The following is a 23,646-nucleotide window of genomic DNA, read 5'->3' on the forward strand; positions in this document are numbered from 1 at the left end:
TATATTTCAGAATTACCCGCTTCTCCAAATCCCGTTTTCCCGTTTGTTCGTCCCTTCTCTCGTTGGTTGGTTGGTTGGTTGGTTGGTTCGGCCTTCCTTCCGTCCCTCGTCCAAGGATGTTAGCTACATAGCTCGCTCCTTCAGAGTGTTCGTTTTTCCTCTCCGTTTCTGTTCTTTCAACCCTCTTCTCCAGCCTCTTGAGATTGTCGGTGGTGGTTGTTGTTGGTATTGCTGGTGTTGCTGTTGTTGTGATGGTGACGGTGGAACAACGTGCGAGAGCCCGTGATATTGGTGGAACAACTTGAAGGGCTGTAGAAACTAGACGACCGAGACGAGGAGAGAACTACCACCAACACGAGCCCAAAGGCCGGGAAATGGAGAGCAGAAGCCAGTCAGGGAACGAGGAAGTCGGATTGGAGCTGGTGAAGTTTGGGTACGAACTGAGTGCAGACGAATAAGAGCAATAGTACGTAGATGTGCGCTAACATTTCACACGAGGAGAGTGCGTCAATGCGAGTAACAAGACCGAGGGAAAGGCGAACAAAGGGACCTTGGCGATCAGTTGTCCCTTAAAGCCTATCTCCGGTCTCTCCACGACATTGTGCGAGAAATACCGTCAGACCATTATTCTCAGTTCATTGACGGCCATCCACCCGCTCATGCCCTCATGAATTCAAGGTCTAGGGCGGAACAAGTACAACAACGACGTGTGGGATCATTTTGTGGGTGCCAATTCTAGAGATCAACTCCAAGCCAGAGCCAACATGGAACATCTTCAAGTCAGTGTGAAGTGGGGTTTCAATTGACAAAATTCGAACAGGCTTGACATTGGAAGCGACTCCCGTGACGCTTCGCCATGGGTCGAATTACATTACCTCGACGAAATCCCAACCGGACTCGACCGAATCTGAGCCACTCAAGGCTGGTTTTAGCATGTAGTTTTCTTCCATTAGTAGCTGGATTAGCCTTTACCCTAATTGCCAGCTGTGTGTCAGCCTCATTCTTGAGTGACGACAGGATCCACAGTCTGAGTAGTATCAATGGAACCTTTCCCAATTGGCCAGTCAAGCGTGTGGCCGAAATTCCCGGCGACCTCGTCATTGGCGGCCTTCATATGGTCCACGAGCGTCAAGACAAGCTCATATGTGGCCCAGTCATGCCTCAAGGAGGGCTCCAAGCTGCTGAGGTCATGCTTTACACCGTGGATAAAGTCAACGAGCTTCAAGTGATGCCATTCAATGTCACTCTTGGCGCTCATATTCTCGACGATTGTGATAGAGACACGTACGGTCTCCAGCAAGCCGTGGATTTCATCAAAGGTAAGCTGACAAGCAGACTGCCAAGCCGTCCGTTATCAAAGCAATGCCATTTCAATGGTTGAAACCCATTAATCGAGCATGGAATCTGTTTGGTCCCCTCCCAACATAAATTCCCATGACACACATGAACATAGAGGATACAATAGAGGACATACACATACAGTTCTGTCAAGACACAAAAAGGCTTTTAGCCAAGATAGGTGGGCAAGAACGTTCACAATGTTTGCTGAACATGCGACTTCCCTCGGTGAACTGTCCCTTACTCTTATGATGACGGGCGACCGTGTTCCCAGTCAATAGAAACGGAAATCAAGAATATGTGCAAACGTAAATGTACCCCTGGTCACGATTTGTTGCGTTCCATAAGTGAGTTGGATATATGTGCGAGTGTTCGTTCGTCCGTAGGTTTACTATATGGTCGTGCTTTGTATGCAATGTCGCTCCCACATTTTATTTCCCTCGGAAATCCCCTGGGGGACTTGAAAATCAAGGTAAAGCTCACTCTTCAAAGGATCTTATCAGACACCGTCCCGCTTCTAAATGGAAACGCTCTCAAACCATCCATTTTTGGCAAAATGCAAATTCGGCATGAATACGCGAATTTCCCCTCCATTTCTCGAGATGGTGCAGTTTTTATCTTTAATGGGTTTTCGTTGCCATTACTGTATAAGAACCCTAGATGTCAAAGAAAAATGCAATCAATACAAATGTGAATATCAGAGTTTGATTTCAGGATGTTGATCTATATTAGCATGTCACTCACCTTACACAATCATTATTGTCTATTTGAGTTAAAAGCGGTGACATGCGCTGAAATTAAAAAAAAAAACAGATCCAGCCCAATTAGCCACACAGTCAAAGTCTTAATTTGGCAAATCGCATTTTACTTTCGCCATTCTTCCTCATTGTTTTGATCTCAAAATTTATTGAAATTACCAGACACACCACATTTCAGTATCATTTAATTAGAAAGGCGTTTAGACAAGACAAGATTATCTACGTAGACATAGGCGGATGTCGAATAGCTAATCGCTCGGAAGGCTGAACATCAATGGCTAGTCTCCTGAGCTGGGAGTTGGTTATAAACCAGGTTCTTGTATTTTATAGTAGCCAACCAAGTTGTCTGTGCCTCCGTCATTCACCTTCTAGACATAAATAGACGACTTAACGTTAATGTGAGTAATTTTTGTATCAGACCATGACACTTATTATCGGAACTGCATGCGTACGGATAAGAGGACTCTGCTCATTGACTTCCCTCAATCACTCGGGAAAATTCCGACATTTCTTTCGAACTGAAAATTGCCTTTTTCCGTTTTCTGGAAGAATTTTTTGGGCATTTTAAGGGACACCCTGATCAAAACTGAGCGAAGGCCCTTTCTCTGTAATTTGTTTTTCTCGACAACCATTTAATTGCCTTAAAATAAGGTATCAAAGTGCGCTTAAAAAATCCTATATTTTGAAGCTTCGTCTTACAAGCAAATCTTACAAAAAGTACTTGGAAGCAGATGTACTGACTAAAACCACGATAAATCAGGCTCAAAAGTGCGTATAAAGGGTTCAAGTTGTTCGTAATGATGCAAGGTCCACTGAAAACAATCATCTGCCTTTAGGGGTAATCTCCATTTTGATGTGTAAGTCTGTTTCACAAATTCCCATTACTAGAGCTTTCGTTAAAAGCAAGAACAATTACAACAATACAAGATATCTATCTTGACAGATGGCATGGTTGGCAAGCTGCTTTTGAATGCATGCATAAATGAATGAATGAAAAGGATTAAAGAACATCTCCCATGCATTCTTGCGCCTCACGATAGGGAATTGACTTTGTTTCGATGGCACTGCAATTATACCCTAGGTAGATTTCTGGTATAATCTAATATGTACAGTCAACTGTCGATCAGCCTAGCTTTGGTCACGGACGGCTTTACCACTGGACACCGACGGTGGTGGGGGAAAATGAATAATTCTAATTCCAATCAATCAAATTCATTTCTCGTCACACGGCTTGACTCCAATGTAGCCTCAGAAAGCAATGGTCAGTTTTGATCTCAATCGAACGTCTGTGTCAAAAGTTATGAGCATTTAAAACTTGGCGCAAATTGAATGAGCTAGCACCACGTTGGTAAGATCTTACCAAGGTGGTGCTAAGCAAGTCATTTTGTGCCCACGTTGTACTGAACTTCAAGAGCTCATTGCTTTTTACGCATTCGTTTGATTGAGGTCAAAATTGACGAACGCTTTCTGTGTCAACTGAAGTTCTACTTGAATGCATTTGGTTGATTTGGATATAAAAGTTACGTTTCCATCACCCTACCGTATCTGTCCAGTGATAACGTCGTCCATGCCTTGGTTCTACTCGGATTACGATCTATGTACTAGATCCATTTTACTTTTGAATAAGTCGTTAACCGAACATCTGGTCTATTAATATGGTCTTCTCTTACTTTGGTTTGCTTCTAAACTTTTCCTAAGTAGAACGTGGGAGCTGGCAACGTTATCCCAATCTGTAATACATGATTGGAATTTGTTTCCAATACATATAAACCAATCTCAAGTCAGCAATTGAAAAACCAATATAGATCCATTGCTCAGACGCAACGAACCGATTCTCAATGTTGTGTATGTACAGTATGTAGAACTCAAGATTTTATGTACTTACTCTACCATGCCTTGATAGCTGGTACCTATACGAGTTTCTACCGTTTGTCGAATTAACCTTCATATTTCACTAGATAAATTGAACATTGCTTGTGGTACTTGGCGAGATTCAAGTTGCCTCTTCCATAAGACAAAAGTTCAGCACTCTGAAGACCATCATGATACTTACCTTTGGCCTTGGCATCTAGTACGTATGTTCTTGTTCCGGCTCGCTTTTTCTTCTCTTTTGGTTTCACCTCAAGGCTAATTCCGATGTCGCAAGTGCCTTTTATGAGTTATGACTTTGTAAGGTAGTTTAATGTTTTACGGCCATAAAATCTCCTAAATGGAAGTGTGTCAAGAAAAAAAATCATGCAAAGCTTTCCCTCTCATTTTCTTGTCCTCTCACCACCTCAGTTTGTAACTTTTCATGCTCTTCACAGCCTCACTCACCAAGCCTGGATAATTCTTAATCCATGATAATAATTATGACAATTTTGTGCCTTTGTCAGACACGTAGAACACTCCCTTCAGTGACGCCAACTTTGAGATTATAATTAGACACAAAAAAGGTCAGTAAGCGGGGGAGTCTGACAGTTTCCTCGCACTAGTATATAATTACAACTCAATAATTCGGAAACTAAAAGATGAGTCTGACACGGCGATATTGGCCTTTTCTTCGGAAGAGGACTTCGTGATAATTTCTGAGGTTCCAAGAGGGAAGGCCATTAAGTCATGAGCAGAACGACCTTAAAGATCTCTAGTGGGAAAGTCTCCCAGAAACTACATAGCACTGAATGAGAGCTCCACATTAGACAAACGAGAAAGGGGGGAGACTGAGTTTGTAACGAGGCAGGAAATTGGTGCGACTACCCTAATTTCAAGAATATGATGTTTGATTCAACAGATGCTAAACAATATAAATAATTAAACACATGATCCAAAGAAGAAGGTCTGAACGTATTACTCGATAAAGCCTTTATTAGCAACCGCCACAGCCTCTAAACTACGTCAAACTGGGTCACATTTGACACAGGAGGACAGTTGACTACGTTGCACGTGATATAAGTGACCTCTGGTGGCTTTTTGATATTTACTTCTGCCTTTTTAAAATTGGAAAATGGGTAAAATTTGGTTTTGGAAAACCTTGGCGTATAGTCAAAGCTTAGTTACCACCTAGTGAACTTTTGATTCGAATGTGCCATTTAGCTTCAATGGTAAAAGAAAAATTGACGTTGTTTTTAGTCACATTTTGGTAGCTTGGCAGCAGGATGTCGGGCGAATCCACTTCACTTGGGTTGCTTGATAGTATTCAAATCAGCCCAACAAGCCAACAACCAACTGGCTCCCTGAGTCTGGGCCTACATTTTCGGAATCATGTTACAAGGTGTGTCCAGAATCAAATCCCATCGCACACACAATGAGGGATTGCTGCAACCGGAAAAACATTGGAGTGTCATTTTCCCACATGGACCTTTAGTGTGTTTTTAGTTCGACCAGCGCTCCATTTCTCATGCTGGAATACGCATTGCAAGTGAGGAAGTGTGTAGGTCTGACTTGGAAAAAGGATGGAGGCTTCGAGCCCAAGCTCGATGCTCGAGCACACTTGAACGAGATGAGATCAGACTGCTCTAGCCTTCCGAAATTTGGTGCAAAAATAGGTACTCAGAGACGATGTTTTATAAGCTTACGCAGACGCTTGCCAGATTCGATTTCTCCACAAGGTTGTTCAGACCAAAGCACTATTGTGCTCACTTGAACGCATTTCTCTTGATGGTTAACTTTGTTGACTAACTATCTAGTTCTCAAGATGCCAATACACTGGCCACCTAATTTTTGATTGATTTGGCTTTCTTAATCAAAAAGATATCCGTCAAAGGCATTTCCGAGGCACAGCACAGGCTGAGACTTTACAAATCGCGATTGAAACGCACTTTTTGCATGTTTTTGTTTTAGCTAAAACGGTTTCGTTTTGCGTTTAAAATTGATGGGACGCTGTTGCATGGGGCGTTGCAAAAAGTACCGTCGTAAATGTAACTCATTCACGGTTACATTAGCCAAGTAGGCGCCGAGAACCGTTCACTTTTCAGAAAGGCCCATTTTGCCAAAATTAATCGCGAAACACCTAGAACACTGGAAACACTCACCGCTTCATTTTTCAGGGTTGTACACAACAAAGAATAACATATCTACTATGCCACTTCCCTGTCCCTTTGGTTTACTTTTGAATTTGATCATATCGCCGTTTGATATTCAGTTTGATGAGTAGATTGAACTCAAATAACTAAAGCGTTCAAGGTCTTGCCAACATATCAAAGTGCAAAAAAACACTGGGGCACACGATTTGCTGGTGTTATAATTGCAATTCCTCTACAGGTGCGCGTACGTCAAATCCGGTTCCTGCATTTTTTTGTTCAGTCTAAAGATTAATCTCCTTTCATATTTGGTACAATTATCCTGGCATTTTAAAGTTATGACCTTGGCCGTGTTCAAGAGCATGCTTCTGAAGGTGTTGTTCAAAATCTCATTCAAATGTCAAAGGGCACTTCTCAAGCCTTCATTGGCCCTTCTTCTCAAGGATTAGGTTGACTGAAGAGTCATCAACAGCACCGAATAACAAGAAGAGTTAACGAAGCGTGACTGAGTGCCACAATTCCGCTCTTCCATCTTCGCCAAGTTTCTCAAGTTGTCTCAGTGGGCTTAATAAACGCTCATCCGGCTTTTACAATTGGCATGAGGGTTCCAATCAAGATTTGGGAACACTGAAGGTTTCTACAAGACGGATACCAGCATAACAACAAAACAACCAAAGAGCCCTGATCTAAAAAGAGATTGAGACCCTGTGTGCCGAGGACTAACCAGTAACCACCATTCGTGGCATACAATTGCAATGCTTTCCTTGTTTGCGCATTTGATGGTCTGGAAGGCATTATTTATGTTGCCGAGTGAAATGGGGGAAAAACATTCTTTCCTCGTGTACGAGTAGATAATCGTAATAAGAAGGAGCATGGCGAAGCGGGAACAGGCGTCGAGTTTTGTGCAACAAGAATCCTCATTTGAACGTGACAGCAACAGGAGGTGTGAACTTTCAGGGACAGCTTTGACAGTACGTAGATGCTCGTAGATACTATCTCTCCGGACTCCGTAGGGCGCACGTCTTTATGGCATCTTGGGGCCTAGTAATCTCATATTGATGGCAATGAATGGCAGTGGAGGGGTCCATTATTTCCATCATAAAATCGGGCCTCGGCCAAGGCAATGAAAGGGGGAATCAGACACCGCTTTCCTCTTCTTGGCACATTACTACCGAGTGAGGACACTTGGAGACTCCCTTCATCTCTTAATGGGTACATCAGGTACACCTTGATCAGTCTTGAAAGTGCGGGACTTGAAGAAACTAACTTTTCAATTCATCAAAGGAACAAGGACCTGCCCATTGAATATTTACGTTACCTGACGAGCTCGGTCTATATCATAGTATCCAAGGACAGTGTATACTTTAGACGCGTTGGCGATATTTCAAAAAAAATCCATTACCCAATGGCGAAAAGAAAGCAGGCAAGGGCAATTGTCTCGCTGAATAGTCGCATAACCATAACCCTAATAGCCTGAAATACGAATCTTTTCCCACGTTTTCGTAATGACAATGTTGCGAGAGTTGGCGAAGTTTCAAGGCTGAAACTTGTGACAATAGGCGCTCCATTTGTTGGTACTCTATTGCTTAGATTTTCGGGTGATTGGCTTATGATTCGCCTATAATCATTTTTTTCACCTGTTAGTCGTATTTTTTGGATATCCATCACTTAAAATGTCGTTTGCGATCAATTCATAACTTTTCATAATTTAAGGAAAAAGACCCAATAAATGCTTTGGTATTGGTATTGGTATTTTGTTCATTAAGTATCGTGTCCTTTTGTTTTGCTCCATAAATGGATCAATGTTGAGATTTTTTGTGAGAATATTGTTCACCTCAGATCTAAATTGACTTTTTCTTCTTATTTTAATGCTTTTATCCAAGTTGTTATGGATTGCTTCGACAAATGTTGCCTCTGTGTCTTTGGGTTTCCTTTTTTGATAAAAAGATGAGCTTTTAAAATAGTAACTTTCAAACAGGTTTATTGGCCGTCGCTTGATTACAGAAAACAACTAAGGCTTTTTCAATTACTTTGCCCTTCATCCAGATCAATACATGAAAATTTTGAATTAGAAAAGTCAAAAAACAAGATCCCGATTTAAATGATTACGAAACTATTAAAGGTCACTTTAATTTTTATGGGGAATATTTTATTTTAGGGAGGAAAACCTCTTGCAGTATGTGGTTCTGCACTGCCTTTAAAAGCGGATGTTGAGCCAAAAAAATACATCAGATCCTGATTTGTTCTAAATTTTCTGTATTTTGGGTGTGACCTTTCTCTTCAAATCATCGCCTTTTTCTAACCTTTTTGGCCATTTTCTCATAAATTTTTCACAGCCTTTTTGACCATCTCAATTACCTTTTTTTCCTGTGGCCTACGAATAAGCTAATATCGGTGACGGTGAAGAAAAAATGGATTTCAAGTCCATTTCCCTTCTTATTTTTTGAAAGTGAAGTCGGAAGCAGAAACAGCTTGAGAGAGAGAGTTTTCCTCGAGCTACAACCCGACTTTGATAAATGGCCAAATTTCCTGTCATTGTTGCCCTTTCAAGACATACGACCATCCATTGTCCATACCCAATATATTGCTCCATGGAACGATGTGCTTGATAGGTTCAGTATTAATCCCCCAGGTGGAATATATGACAGCCTTTATGGCCTCTCAATTGAGACTTTATCACCGGATAAATGCCGTTCAATGGAACGTGCACAATACCAAAATGGATTAGTCGGGAATGTCTGGCAAGTTTTCTTCTTGATCCAAATTTCGGGCATTACACCCTCAAAGAGATGACTTAAGTCTAAAAATCGAAAGTTGAATTCGTGGTGGCTGCTTAGCTTTGGGTTCAAGTTGAGATTTTATGTGATCCTCGAGGTGGTGGACAGACAGACGACCACAGCTCGCGTGTTTAGTGAAAACTTTATGAAGATGGGCGTGTCTTGATTTCTCTTTTTGCTCCCTCAAGCTTGTGAGTAATATGTGCCGAGAGGCCTGGTTTCTCGTTGGCATGTGAAAATATTGGCAAGATTTTCAGTTGGCTTCGTGAGGAACAAGAAACGTGGTTACTGAATTGTTGAAGGTGCCAACGGTTAGGACGGCCAACGTGGTTCAGCATTCCTTTAGTGCCACCCACATCGGGGAAACTTTTTCAAGGTTTGCCACGTCCTCCCCCCCTTATCGAAGACATGTAATACCCGTTCTCCTTACATGAGTCGAACAGCCGTTACCCTTCAGTGGTAAAGCGTCCTTCAAACCGAACTAAAATCGTGCAGCTGCCGTTGTTGTTGTTGTTGTTGTTGTTGTACCGTGTGATATTGAATCATTTTGCTCACCCTCTTGAATTTTCCTTCAAGTCGTTCTCGGAGGTTCGTTCCCGTGTTCCCAAACACACTAACCTCGAAAGGATTCTCAAGGGTCCTTCTTGGGTGTTATTGCTCCAGTTGTTGTTGTTGTTGTTGCTGTTACTGCTACGGAGGAAGCTTCCATCCAATCAATCTTCGAGGTGTTGTGTACAGTACGCTAGTGATTGCCTAACATTGTTTACTGGGCTGAAGTTCTGACACCATAGGTTTAATCTTGTGAAGGTTGGCCAATATGTTGGTCAAATTGGGCTAAAAAGAGCGCACACTTGTTACTCGTTGACCTCCATAAACTTGCAAGTGATTCGTAAATTATGGCATAGGACATGTTTCCCATTCACGACACTGATAAAAGATTCAATAATTGACAGGGATATCTGGTTTCATTTGCCGAGCCTTTGTCTGCGCGAAATACATGATTTTCGGAAGCGGATGCACATTCAAAGCGAGAAAAGAAAGAAGTAAATGTCGACAGGCTCGATGAAAGGAATTGGTGAGGTCCAGGAAGTGGAGTTGATTTGTGAGACGTTTGGCAGATAAGAGGATCTCCTAATCAATAGCGTAAAGATTAGGACAATGGTGAGGGCGAAAAAAAAACTCCAGGCCAGTTTCTTGTTAATCATCCTCTTGGAATGAATCCGTTTGCTCTCAATGTCTTCCATGAAAGGAGCGTGAGACCCATCGCCTGCTCCTGTTCCACTAAAGTTGGATTCGTCCTTGGATCATCCGATTCGTGCTCACTTGCGCTTGGGTCTTAAAAGACGTCTACGGTTAAATTGGAGGATAAGAAACCCTCCGAAACTTTTTGATCCCTTTAATTTCTTGATGGCCAAAGTGGTCTTTTCAGATCGCCCCATTCTCCTTCTCTCAATCGTTGAGGCTGACACAGATTTCCAGGCTTTTCCGAACGGCCAACTGATGTGGCCGTGGTGCAGGCCATGAAATTTTGCAAGAATACCCTCGCATTTCACCGAATCCATTATATATGGCCGGCCACAACTACAATTCCCCATCAATGCCGAGTCCCACAGTTGGCATAAATGCTTATCAAGTGCATAGGAGGGAAAGTGGTACTTAGTAGAATCACCCGAAACAACCACAGAATGTGATCGAGCTTTCGGATTTCCCACGCCATTCTTCCGACGAGTTTTATGTGTTTTTGCTTTGAGGCTTGAGAGGGATTTCGTCCAGGGGCCAAATTCGTTCCATTCAAACAAGGAAAGTCTGCAGATAACATCAAAGCAATGGCAGCTTATTTTTTGATTAGCAATGTCGGTGCAATAAATATAATGCAGATATACAAAAGAGCGGATCAAGAGGCAGCCTTATTTCCCAATTACGAGCACTTCAAACAAGGCCAGCTGCTTTAGAATGAGTTTTTCTTGTTGAGAGGGAATACGCTACGATGAAATAACTGGTTTCTGATAAGTTGTGATCAAATCTGTATCTTTGTTAAAGTGTGCCTATTGAGGCCGAATGACGTCCACGCAAATGCCTTGAGTACTTCCAAAGAGGTGCATTCAGTCTCCCTTCAAAAGTGCTTACTTGATTCATGCAACAACTCAGCATTGTCCTTTCCTTCATTCAGTGTGGCCTATGCACTTAGTGCGTACTCCATCAGGCACAACAAAGGTCAAAACGCTGAAGAGAAAAGAACGGATTCTTTTGTCAGTCGTTTTCGGTGTCGTGAAGAAAACATGACACAATGTCAACCTATTCCAAACAAGCTTGGTGAAGAAACTTTTCCAACAAGTTATACACTGACGCGTGAGTTTCCTCTCTATCAACAACTCTAGCGAAGGTCATAGGCCAAAGTCTGATCAATCCGCTGAGCCCCATGACATGCCATCCAACAATTATGGGCGGGCACAAGTGTGCTTGTTAGTGATATCCTTAGCGTTTTGATTTCATATTAGACTAATGATTATTCGGAATAGAAACAACATCACCAAGTACGTCGTTTGGGATAAACAGCCCTATCATTAGTCAGTACCTACTCGACCTTAATGGAACAAGGTCGGTCGGTTAATAGTGGTACTACCATTGGACATGTTCTTAGAATAAATGCTCGAAAATGATGATGAATCTACTAAGCCTGGCAATGGGAGTAGTCAGTCAATTGCAGAGCTGCTTCACCCGAGTGAGGTCCATGAACTAAAGGTCTCCAATCCCGCTCTCAAGGTGGAACGACGAATCTGGAATGAGAGGATTGAAGACTCAATTATATTTCCAATAAGTCAATTACGTGCTCAATAGTCGGAGAGTAATGATGATCAAGCAAGCGCCCAGCGTCGATCAATGCCACAAAAAGGGAATTATGCAAATCGAACGAACCACCGTTCCTCCTCCTCCTTCTCCTCCTCCTCCTTCTCCAAGTCTTCTGTTGGCAAGCTCCTGTCTAGCTGGACTAAACACAAATGCAAGCACGTTCTTACCACGTAGGAAACACACTTGAAGAGTGGCCATTACGATAAGAGTAAATGAGGCTGGTCTCAGTTCCATTCTAGTACGTATGTACGCGTAGTACCACTAGCGGGCAAGTACTACGCGTGCATGCGGCGGCTCATCTTCTCCCTTTCCTCGTGGTCCCTTTTTCCCCGTCTTGGATTGTCGAACACAGGGCAATACGGCCCGTTGCACATCAAAGAATTCCCCCCACTAAAAAGCCCAATCCGAAAAGGTACAAAACAAAAAAAGCCATCCAATTCTATGTAAATGGCTGAAAAATGGAACATTATGGTAATGATGCGTAAGAAATCACCCATCCGCCCGCGTCTAGTGGTGTTTGGTGGTGTGGAGCGGCTACGCTATTTCAGTACTTGGCACCTCCCCATCTACTATACCTGCATAATAGGGGAGGAGGAATCATCAATGATAGTAGTAGTTCTAATGTTGGAATGAATGTCGCTCAAGGTTGGGATTAATACCACGTGAGACTTTCTTACGTGTGAGAATATTCACGATCATACGGTTTGGGTGCATGAAGATCGATCTGTCTCTTTAAACCAAGGTCTTTCGATAATGAGAGTCTTGAACTATCAGGAACTTGTGAAACACGAAGGAGAAGAATGATTGATAATGAATTATCTGATTTCATGAGAGGTCAAAGGGAGTCTTTAGCCAATAGACAGACACAGCTTCAATCACGCATAGAGTAAATGCGGATCCTGTAAATGCTGGAACATGTTACGTCGTTTTCGATATGCTGTGTTTCCTATTATGGTCGTCCAAAGGTAGAAGATAAGCAGAAACGATGTGTTTGTCTTCAAACTTCAATGTCATTCCAGAAGTTGCTCCCAAGAGAGGAAAGAAAGTAGGTTCAGCTAGGATTGGGAACGAACAAACGAAAAACAAAGGATAAGAATGGATTTGGATCGAACCACTTGGGGGTCTTTACTTCAATTGCATATAGACCCAGGAGTCCAAAACACAAAATACCTGACATTTACTCGTTTACTATTAACCACTTGTCTCTAATTGGACAACATATAGCAGGATACGTCCAATTCAATTCTTCATTCCATTTGCATTGGATGATTTGCAGTACCTATGGAGGAGGAGGAGGAGGAGGAGGAATACATTTGGCCAGCCACCTTCGAATTCCAAGCCAGTGTAGAGATGCCTCGAAATACGCGTTTTTGCGCTTCACTCTGCCGTACTTTGCTGTCATCTAACTCTGAGCATTTTATGTATTTCCCAAAAGAAGCACGCCATCACTGTTAGGGCGATTGAAGTTTCTCTAGGTTGAGGATTTTCTACAGTTCACCACAACAAATCTCATCCAATCCAAACTCGGCCTTGAAGTTTGAACTAAGATGAGATGAATGGTTTGGCCAAGGCGAAGGTGAAAACCCCAAAGATCAAAGCTGTTTGCCAAGACCTCAAAGGGGCATGAATATTTGAAATCAAAAACACCTGGTCCACGGACCCTTCTCGGCTCGTTCGTGGACGAGAATGATCAAAACCGTATTGATCGCTTCGTGCCCACTTGCCCAGGGCCATGACCAACTTTCAAAACTTCAAGGCCCTACACATCAATGAATGAGTGAGTGAATGTCGTAATAGACCGAACTCTTCAATAGCGGCAAAGTCGAGCGAGCTCGACGAAAATTGAGCCTGGGACCTGGAAAGTGGTCCAAAGAGACTTGAGTAAACCTCGTTGGTCTTCGAGCACAATCCTCGTATCAGTGATCGAAGGAAAGGGGGAAAGCCTGAATAAAATGAAGAGCCCTATCCATTCCCCTGATCAGATCATCTGCCAAACTTTCCGTAAAGAATGTTGCTCTTACCATGCTGCTGGATGTGCCTTCGGTGGAATAACCCAAAGAGTTCCTGTCGGATGCGAGACTCACTCGGTGAGAAAACGAGTAGAGATCCAAAGCACATTGCACTACTATGTGAACCAAAGAACATCACTGACATGTTGATCGTTGTTTGGCTCACCTATATGCCTCTACAAAGCTCCTCAGCTTTAGTTCCGGTCGAGGAAGGAAAGGTGTTGCTCAAATCACGACGAACCTTCGGCAGGCTTGTCAATACCAAGTCAGACCGATTGTGTTCCCTGTCACCATTGTCAATGTCACAGGGCGATGCTTAACCAAACGGGCGTCACACTCTCCGTAATGATTGAATAGCTCGATTCCATCCTCCACATTTTAGAGCAAATCAGATTTTGAAAACTCACTCAAGTTTGCACATTTGGCCCTGCTGCTCTCTTGAGTCATACCAAGCCAACAATGAAAAGGAGCCAATAAGCACCTTCTACAGGGACAAAACGGCCGTGAGCGTGTCCAACGAAATCCTCCAAGGGGGAGACAAATTTCGAACACAGAATGAGCTTTGAAGTAGGATCTTGGACCGAGTCGACAAAACTACGATTGAATTGGTGGGAAGTTGGGGATTCGGAAGCTCTGCGCCAGACTGGGGTGTCTATTTGCGGGTTAGCATTCATACCAAAAGTCTGTCTGCAAGTGGTTGGCAGGCACAAATAGATGAAGTTTGGAGGCTCTTGGTATGCTCAGCCGAGGAGATGATGATTCGACTCGGATGGTTGATGTAGATGGATGGATCGGCAAGAAAAAGGCTCACTTCCGTCCTCAATGGACAAGTTTGTAGGTTTGTAGTTTGTGGGAGCTCGTCTTCAGTCCCAGTCTATTGAGCTTACCTTGATAGAGCTTTTAAATGAGATATCATCCACCTAACGCATTAAGACCTAAATCATCTTTTGGCCAAAGCTTATCGGTTCAGAGAATGCCACAAGATATGCGTAGTAAGATAAATGAATACACGTTAGCGATGATCAGCTCAGCCAATATGGAAAACCGAGAAGGGAATGGGAAGAAAAATTGGACAAAGATCTGGGCAAAACCTTTAAGAACACAAGAAACCATTCTTCCCATTAATGCTGACTGTTGAGGTTGGCCTAACTCAGCAGTCGATCATCTTTCAATGAATCGATGGAGGGAGGAAGGAAATGTCACCATTTGTGAATCATGAAAGGGAGAAAGAAGAATCACTCTTCAAATTGAATTTCTTTGAGGCCTGTCATGATTTGATGCGAATCAGAATCGTTGATTTAGCAAACCTTGTCGGCGAAGGAAGAAGAAGAGGAGGGATCTTCGGGGAAATTGATGGGTTCCTAAGAATCAAAGAACAATATCTGCAGCCCTTTGATTTTGTTTCACATAGACTAGCAAAATATTTCAGGAATGTGTGCTGATACGTTTTTTGTTCAACGCCAGCATCGACGAGAGCCTTGGGGATGCAATGATTTTGCCAACCATATATAAAGTTGATTGAAGAGTCTTAAGCGAAATAATAATTCATCAAACGCAAAAGAAGCGACACGTAGGTTTCTCCAAAACTTGGTGCAAAAACAATTGATGTGGAAAAAGCGAGCTTGTTCAAAATGCCATTGTCTGAATTTGTCAGTTGGTGACAGGCACTGTTAAGTTTTGCTTTTGGACCGATGAGAGGAAATCTATGATTTGAATAAGAATAGGAATAAAATTGGTAGGACAAAGACTTCTCTACACCGAAGTACACTGTAGAGAAGTCCTTGGGTAGGATCAGCACACATGGACGAAAATAAATGAACCATAAAAGATTTTTGGGATATCGAAATGACGAGAATGGCCAAGTGAAGGTCACGATTGTTGAATCATTCATTTTCCAGTTTCCATTTCTCATTGACTCGAAACCAAGTAACTGTTCATCAATGAGCAAGTCGAGTCAATATACCCTCAAATGCACAAGCCTTTTGCTTCTTGGTCCCAGAGGCTCATTTGGATTCATGTTTGTGATTAGCATCTTATCTTAGGTACATGGCAAAAAAGTACGTTCCATGTTGTCTCACTGATCAAACATATCGATAATCAATACATTTGGGCATCCATCACCACAATTGGAGGCAAAGGTACACCATATTGTTTTATTGTACATGCCAAAAAATGAGGTCCAAGGGAAGGAAAAGACAAAGAAAGACCTCCTAGTGGTCACGTTTTTCTATGGATAGTGGGGTCTTGCAGCGTGACGCATCAATATTAGGATCAAGTCATTCCGGGTCGTTCTCGTTGCCTAGATCTGAATCCGAGAATCTTCCCTTGATAAGTTCAGAAGAACAGACATGCTGTAAATTTCACTTTATTCTGAATTAGGTGGGTCGGAGGATTTTAAGAGATCTTGACCAAGCTCTCTGACCGAGAGAGTGTTGCTCCATCTTAGAAGAGCCCATTGTTCCCACGCTATCAATGTTTTCCGAGAAAACTTACCCACGGTTTTTATCAATATTTACTACGTTCCAACTCCATTTTCAATATTGATAGTGCCGTGCATTTATTATTGTAAGACAAATCGTGTTCACGGTGTCTGCTCAGGTGACATTGAGTGATGAAATGTGCCAAGTCTTAGGGAAGCATTGGGGAGGAGAACACTATGTTTCATTCTCTTGGGAACAACGACCATCAGAACTATTATGGGTATTATTTCCGACCACCAAAACTTCAAAATACAGTCTCTCTGATATGATAATCAAGAATCTCTCTTTTGTGTTTCAGGGTCCATTACAAATATTGACGACGAGCAATACAAATGCAAAGATGGTTCGCTCCCAGAAGTTCGCCAACAAGTGATCTCAGGTGTTGTGGCAGCAGCCTCGAGTGTCACATCCATTCAGGTGGCAAACTTATTGCGATTGTTCAAAATTCCACAGGTGAGTCTCAAAGTTGAAGCGAATTATTGAGGATTAGTTGACTAAATCCCGAAAATGATAAATGATTCAATTTCAAACGTTTTATGGCTATCAAACAAGCGATAGATAGAAAAGGGGTCTTTCATACAAAAGGACTCACACTTTAAGCAATATTTGCTAGTATTTTATTATCACACTTTTGCATCGGTTGAATAAATGTTATGTTAATCAAATTTGCAATAAATGATCGTTTTTACGATCTAACAAACAAAGCGAAATATTTCAAATGCCCTTGGGATCAATTTTCATCGGTCTTGGCCTATGATTTTCTAAACGGTTCTTTACATTTTAGTGTTGCTCGCAAGAGGTTGATTTTGTCAAATTTGTTCCAACTTGTAAGCCCTTGTTTTGCGCCAAATATCCAACTTGGTACGGAAAATGGACCCACGTTCCATCACTTACAGACTTGACACCGTAGGGAACTACTGTAGATGGGGAACTAATGAAGAAAATGCATCCAGTCGCCATCTCTGTGCAATACGTGTGTACATCGTATAAGCTACATTGCCCTGTCTGCTCTTGAACCTTGCTTGTGAGCTCAAAGGACATTCCTCAAACTTGATCTGATGGGATAGTTTCCATATGATATTCTAATTAACTTGGGCGGTCAGATCTTTCAATGGCGCATTGAATCCATTGGCATGCCAATCTCGCGAACGACTGAGAACGAAGTGTCCTTGGTTGTTGAGCCCGAATTCTCAATCCCTGAGAATGAATGATGAATGTAATTAATGCTCAACCGACTGAACTAAGACACCGTCTATTCTCGGTCAGTGGTATTCTTCGTAGGCTATGCACTGAATTGTCAATATCCAGAATTATATGAATATGCAAGTACATTGCTGTATATAAGGGTAAACTCAAAACAAGGCACGTGACCGTTGTCTTCGGTAATTAAAACGTGAAATAAATGAAATGAAAAAAAAGTTGCATAATAGCCCAACATTCCCACTTTTGATAGAAGGTAGATTGCTTGGGCTCCTGACTAATTGCTTGCATTGTTGGCAAACAAATTAAAATGAATTTTTGATTAAACGATCTCGACGTTGAAAAAAATCCGTACGTACAACATTTCGCATATCAAACAAAGGGAACGTTTATTACCTCGGCTCAGCTTGCTCTAAAAGTGTGCCTTTGAACATTCTCCACACTCCATCTAGATCACTTTGATTATACAGCACTGCCGCCATTCTCTGAAGTTGACAAAATTGAAACCATTCTGTGGTTTGTGGCTCAATCAGTCCTTGATTGCAGAGAGCACTTTTAGTGCCAAGTTCCATTCAGAGTAAACACAAAATGGAACCAAACCATTGGGTCAATATTCTACACTACAGCATGGGGATGGATGACAGAGTAGCTTCAGACGGCCTTGAGTCCCTTTTTGCCACACCTGCTGAGGCCAAACTTAATGAGGGCTTTTTTCGCATTCGTTCCAGATTTCATTCTTTTCCACCAGTCCTGAGCTCTCGAACAAGCAACGCTTTGAGTATTTCTCGAGGACGATCCCAAGTGACCACTACCAGACCTTGGCCATGGCAAAAATTGTGTCCCATCTGCACTGGACCTACATATCAATCATTTACGAAGAATCCAACTATGGTATCAAGGTAAGATATATCCTTAATCCTCAATCCATCCATCCGGGTATGGACACAAGGAGAGGAAATCTTTATAAAAAAGAGCTTCATCTGGATGGCGTGACTACTGAAGTGAGGTAGCACTGGAAACGAGGAAAGCAATCGTATTATAGTACTACAAGGAGTATGCTCTTAATTGATGCCTTTTCCCCCCAAACTAGCCTCATCTACTGTCTCCCAATAATAGTCGGTACTGATTAGCTGATTTCTCACAGAAGACCATCAATATGGGATTATTTTCCACTCAGACACACACAATGGTTTCTTGGTCCCAAAAGGAAAAATTCTCATTCATTTGTATGAACCTTGGGGGGACTCCCATTATTCATGAACTCTTCAGCGAGGAAGGCCATTGCGTTAGACCATTGGGTTGAACTGAGACAGCCCCTCCAGCATCAAGAGAAAACAAAGTTGCCCTTGCTGGTACACACATTTGCTTTATTTAATAACTGATGATCTTTTATCTTACTTTTAGGGATAATTTTATTCATGGTTATCATCAAAAGTTTAGGGACGAAGTGAGATAGTTATAAATTTTGAATTAATTGACAAAACAACCAAATTGTCCTGAACAATAAAAGCAAGAGGTAAAGCTTGCTCAAAAATACCTACAAAGCAAATGAAGACGAACAAGCTCAGAATTCTGTGAAGACATTTTTAGTGGCAAATGAAGAAAAAAAATCAGTTGAAAAGCATGTAAATGACTAAAAAGCTTCTTTGTAAATCAAAGAATGACACCTGGCAATATCGTCTTGGTACATTCATCTGAGGAACAGCCATCACCCATTGATGGATAACTGAATGGGTAATCTCTACCAACTAAGATTACTATAACAATTTTTAACTTAATTTCATTAAGGGCCTTGCCCTTTTCTATTTTTGTGGTTGAACCGGCTATATATTATTCATACAAAAATACCTCCTGTTACTGACGTTAAACGGAAAGCAGGTTATATTTTAGCACCGCAGGATTGTCCCAAAGTAGAGCACATTGAATTTAAACCATATTTCTTTGTTCATGTTTCATAGAATTTGGTTTTTGTTAGAAATACCGAGAATAGTTTTAGCATAACGTAGTGGCAAAGGACTTGTAATAGCAAAAAAGTGACGTTTCCTTTCTATAACGTTCTTGCATTATTATGCATATGAAGGCAATATCCTAATTGCACACAACATCCAAGAATCCAGTTGTCTAGCAATCAGTCATTTGTCATGCCCTAGAGATTGCGGGGCTCAAGAATAGCTCAAATATGCGCTACCACCATAAATACTTAATAAACGAACACAAACAGGGTGGCTGAAAACTGGCAGTATATTGATTTCGTGCTTAGCGACTAACAATTTAAAACAAAAACTGACACTCCTGCAACATATTAGAGTTGATGGGAATGTAGGGTTTATCAGGAATTTTAGTAAAAAGGTTGCCAAAATTTTACTTAGAAGATGCCACAGGATCAACGACTAGATAGTTGAAGGCAGCAAATTGGATAACGAGGGAGCCCGAGAAAGAAGAGAGTTGGACTTAATTGTTTTAACTAGCCTGGATTCTAGAGGGCTTGAAGGTTTTCTCAAAATGAACTTTAGGCCTGTGCTGGCCCTCCAGCTGGCCCTAAAACTTGGGTTGAGACAAAACTCATCGATACCTTTTAAGACGTATAGTATCATATACCTCTCTTATCTTCTCTGACTACTTTGTAAGTCCAATCTTTCAAGTCTCTCCCAATGCAAGAGCTTTCTCANTAGGGTTTATCAGGAATTTTAGTAAAAAGGTTGCCAAAATTTTACTTAGAAGATGCCACAGGATCAACGACAAGATATTTGAAGGCAGCAAATTGGACAACGAGGGAGCCCGAGAAAGAAGAGAGATGGACTTAATTGTTTTAACTAGCCTGGATTCTCGAGGGCTTGAAGGTTTTCTCAAAATGAACTTTAGGCCTGTACTGGCCCTCCAACTGGCCCTAAAACTTGGGTTGAGACAAAACTCATTGATACCTTTTAAGACGTATAGTATCATATACCTCTCTTATCTTCTCTGACTACTTTGTAAGTCCAATCTTTCAAGTCTCTCCCAATACAAGAGCTTTCTCAGGCCCTCAATGTTGCGAAAGGTTGCTTTCCGGTACCGGGGCTTGAACCCACGATACGTTGGGTGGAGATTTTTGCCATGCTCCTGTTGCCCTCTGGGATCGCTCGACTACACCTGCTAACTACACGATTGAAAATTTTATTTGATTCCTTAATCGACTCGTTTATCAATGATAAACTTGCAATTGCTGTTATTTCTGGTCCCTCCCCCTTAGGAGTACAAAAATAACCAATTTTTGACACAATAGTAGGTAACACGAAAGCTGCTTTTTTTCCCGTACATTTCACGGATGTCAATCATGCTCTGATAAAGATAGCACGCAAAAGTAATTTGGAAAATACAGATAAAATCTTAATGATTAACCAACCATCTGTCCATTCCTTAAAGGCTATGTGCAACAGGAAAGTAGTCTATTCGAAACGTGAGACTGTCCAAAGACTACAGCGTGTCTATCACTCTTTTGGCATACTTATTCATTACTTTCATTCTGATTAAATATGCTCTGGTGTGCATACTTCATTTTGGCGGCGAATGAGCCGACACCTTTATGTATCCTTTCCTGCCATTTCACGTTCTTTTATTCTAGGCCTTTGAGGAGCTGGAGCGTCTACTCAGAGAGAGAAATATCTGTGTAGCAGTCAAAGCGAAGTTGACCAAGGATTCTGGAGTGGCCGGAGCCGGGGCTTATGACCATATTGTGGACAAGTTAAGAGCTAAACCCAAAGCTAGAGGTGAGCAGCAAATGCAAGCCCCCCCCCCCCCCCATCTTCAACAATGCCAATGGGGATTTGAGAAGGCGAAACAAGACGTTGGGACCAAGGATGGAAGCAGCTCCACCGGGTAAAATTCGAGAGAAAACCTCTTGCCCTCAAGCTTCTTTTGGTGGAGGAAGGGATCAAGAGCCGTAAAGCAAGGACGGATTATAGTTGAGCAAAAGGCAGTTTTTTGATGGAACTTCAAAGCGAAGTACTGTATCGCATGGCTAGGGAGAAATGAAGGACAAGACCTGGCTATCCCTTAAGACCAGTGGGGAATGTATATTTTTTTTGTGTGTTATTCGTGGCAATTTGACCACGCTTTGATCTGCTAAGTTGGTTGTTGATTGTTAGCTGTTGGCTATGAAGCGAAAGAGGTCATGAGTATATATGGCTAGCGAGAGGAGGACATTAGGAACCGGGATATCATTGTACAGTGAGAGAATACATTGGACACACAAGTGGTCCACTCGAAAAGCAGCAATACGAGCACGTTGTATTTCTAAGTAATGGACATTAAGGCTTAACCAAGCGGAAAACCTCCTTGATCTTTGAAGTATATTTGGCCACTCATCTGATGATAGTAAATGCGGGGTAAATCCCAAGAATGTGTACTTTCTCTAGAACTCGCTTTAGGTATTAGGGAAATTAGTTTCTCGTCTCGGAAGACGAGGCATGTCTGCGGATCCAAACAAACACCCTTCTTGGCCTTGTGATCAGCCTTGTTGTCTCGTTGTGGCGAGTGTTGTTTTTGCAGACAGTTCCAGACGAAAGAATTCACGTATTACCTACAAAAAGCGGACTTTAGCCAGAATAAGCCTTGTCTGCAATTATCTGAAAAACTCTAACACAATGCATTGTTGGAACTTACAAAGACACCGACGGCCTTTAGCTAAACGGCTCTGTTGTACCACATACGTAGACCAAACACAAACATGTGTGGTCGCACTAAAAAAAGTTGACCGGTGAAGATTAATTGTTGGCGATTGTTAGTTTCTTTTATGGACGATGAGGGGAAAAAGTTGCCGCAGGAAGCTCGATCCATAGGGTGTGGTATCGAGCATCTCGTCAATCATAACGTTAACTGGTCACTTCGAAGGCCTCTGTGGTGTTCAGGGGTCGAAAGGCCGAAAAAGGACATCAGTGCTCGTTCCTAAAACATTGCGTCAAAATCTTTTCAATCTCTGGAGATCGAAAGTGTTGCAATGGGCGAATCCCCGATAGTGTTGGCCTGTTGCATATCAATATATAATCCCTGCAACACACACACGAGGCCACATGTCTTTTACATGGAAACGAATCCTCTTCAGTAGCCAGTTTAGTTTGACCAATCATAAGATCCCCCAACGTTTTGACTTCTTCATTCAAAAACTCAAAGGTGTTCCAAGTGGAACTTAAGACGTCTGCCCTCAAAGGCTTCAAAGGAAGCCATGCCGCACCCAGCATTACAATGGCTATGGTCCATTGGTTGGGCACAAAACCCACCCAAACTGCCTCCATTTTTTTCCTATGGTAGTACTTCGCTTGTTAAAAACTTGCGCTCTTCTCTCCTTTTTCCGCAGGAGTGATTGTGTTTGGCTCCGACCAAGAAGTAGCTGAACTGATGAAGGCCGTGTCTGCTGTACGGCCAAGGCGGATGCTCGGTACAGCAGGCAGGAGTGATTGTGTTTGGCTCCGACCAAGAAGTAGCTGAACTGATGAAGGCCGTGAAACGCAAAAACTCCACTGGTCTTTTCTCATGGATAGGATCCGACGGATGGAGTGCCAGGACCCTCGTCTCTGAAGGTAAGCAGCCATCCAAATGGAAATAAACAGCTAGCCAGCCGTAGTACATGTGCTTATGCTGCTCAGCATAAGGGCTTTTTCCTCTAAGGAACGAACTTTGAGTCGTGACACTTGCCACTGACGAGACGAGACGTCTTGAAGGTGCTTATTTAATTTCACGAACAGCCACAAAGGCGCAATGGTACGCGATGGCCTTGAATATGACAGTGGAGTACGAAAAACAACTGACGAATGGGGTTGGGACCAAACATGAGGTGGCAGGAGTTCTTATAACAATGGTGGTGGGCCTTTCTGCGTGAAAAATAAGTTCGATGTCAATGGTTTTGTTTAGCATAAAGCAAAGATAAATCGTTGTGGGCCTTCGAGTTAGTTTCAACGATGGGTTATTTCTATAGCAATTTATCCCAACCAATTCCGTAAGTGAGGGACATTGGGAGAGTGATGCTGAGTCTGGCAAGGTAGAATGAGGCCCTTTCATTCTCTGCGTAAAAATCCCTTTGATAAAAGAATGGGAAGAAAATATAGACCCACCTCGTATCAGTCCAAGACTTTTCTTTTTTTGGACTTTGTGGTGTTGGTCAGATGGTCGATATCGATATAGTTTCTCCTCTTTCTCCTCGAAGGAATATTGAGAATCTCATAAATTTTGCTTCAGATTGGGTCCTTACCCAGAAAACGCAT

General features: G+C 42.2%; 1 protein-coding gene across 2 annotated transcripts in view; it reads left to right on the forward strand.

Annotated features, from left to right (window-relative positions):
* Positions 1-637: 637 nt before the first annotated feature.
* Positions 638-23,646, forward strand: part of LOC131885370 (metabotropic glutamate receptor 6-like) — a 35,117-nt gene continuing 12,108 nt past the window's right edge. The window contains exons 1-5 of one of the 2 annotated variants that reach the window (XM_059233400.1): positions 638-1,319; positions 16,509-16,663; positions 18,139-18,309; positions 21,012-21,156; positions 22,837-22,965. In XM_059233400.1, coding sequence (XP_059089383.1) covers positions 857-1,319; positions 16,509-16,663; positions 18,139-18,309; positions 21,012-21,156; positions 22,837-22,965 — 1,063 coding nt within the window. In that variant the 5' untranslated portion in view covers positions 638-856. Of the gene's footprint in view, positions 1,320-10,936; positions 11,221-16,508; positions 16,664-18,138; positions 18,310-21,011; positions 21,157-22,836; positions 22,966-23,646 lie in introns of those variants that run through there. The other variant, XM_059233401.1, reaches the window with a different exon arrangement.

This window comes from Tigriopus californicus, chromosome 8 (assembly GCF_007210705.1).
Source record: "Tigriopus californicus strain San Diego chromosome 8, Tcal_SD_v2.1, whole genome shotgun sequence".
In the NCBI taxonomy this organism is placed as follows: domain Eukaryota; kingdom Metazoa; phylum Arthropoda; class Copepoda; order Harpacticoida; family Harpacticidae; genus Tigriopus; species Tigriopus californicus.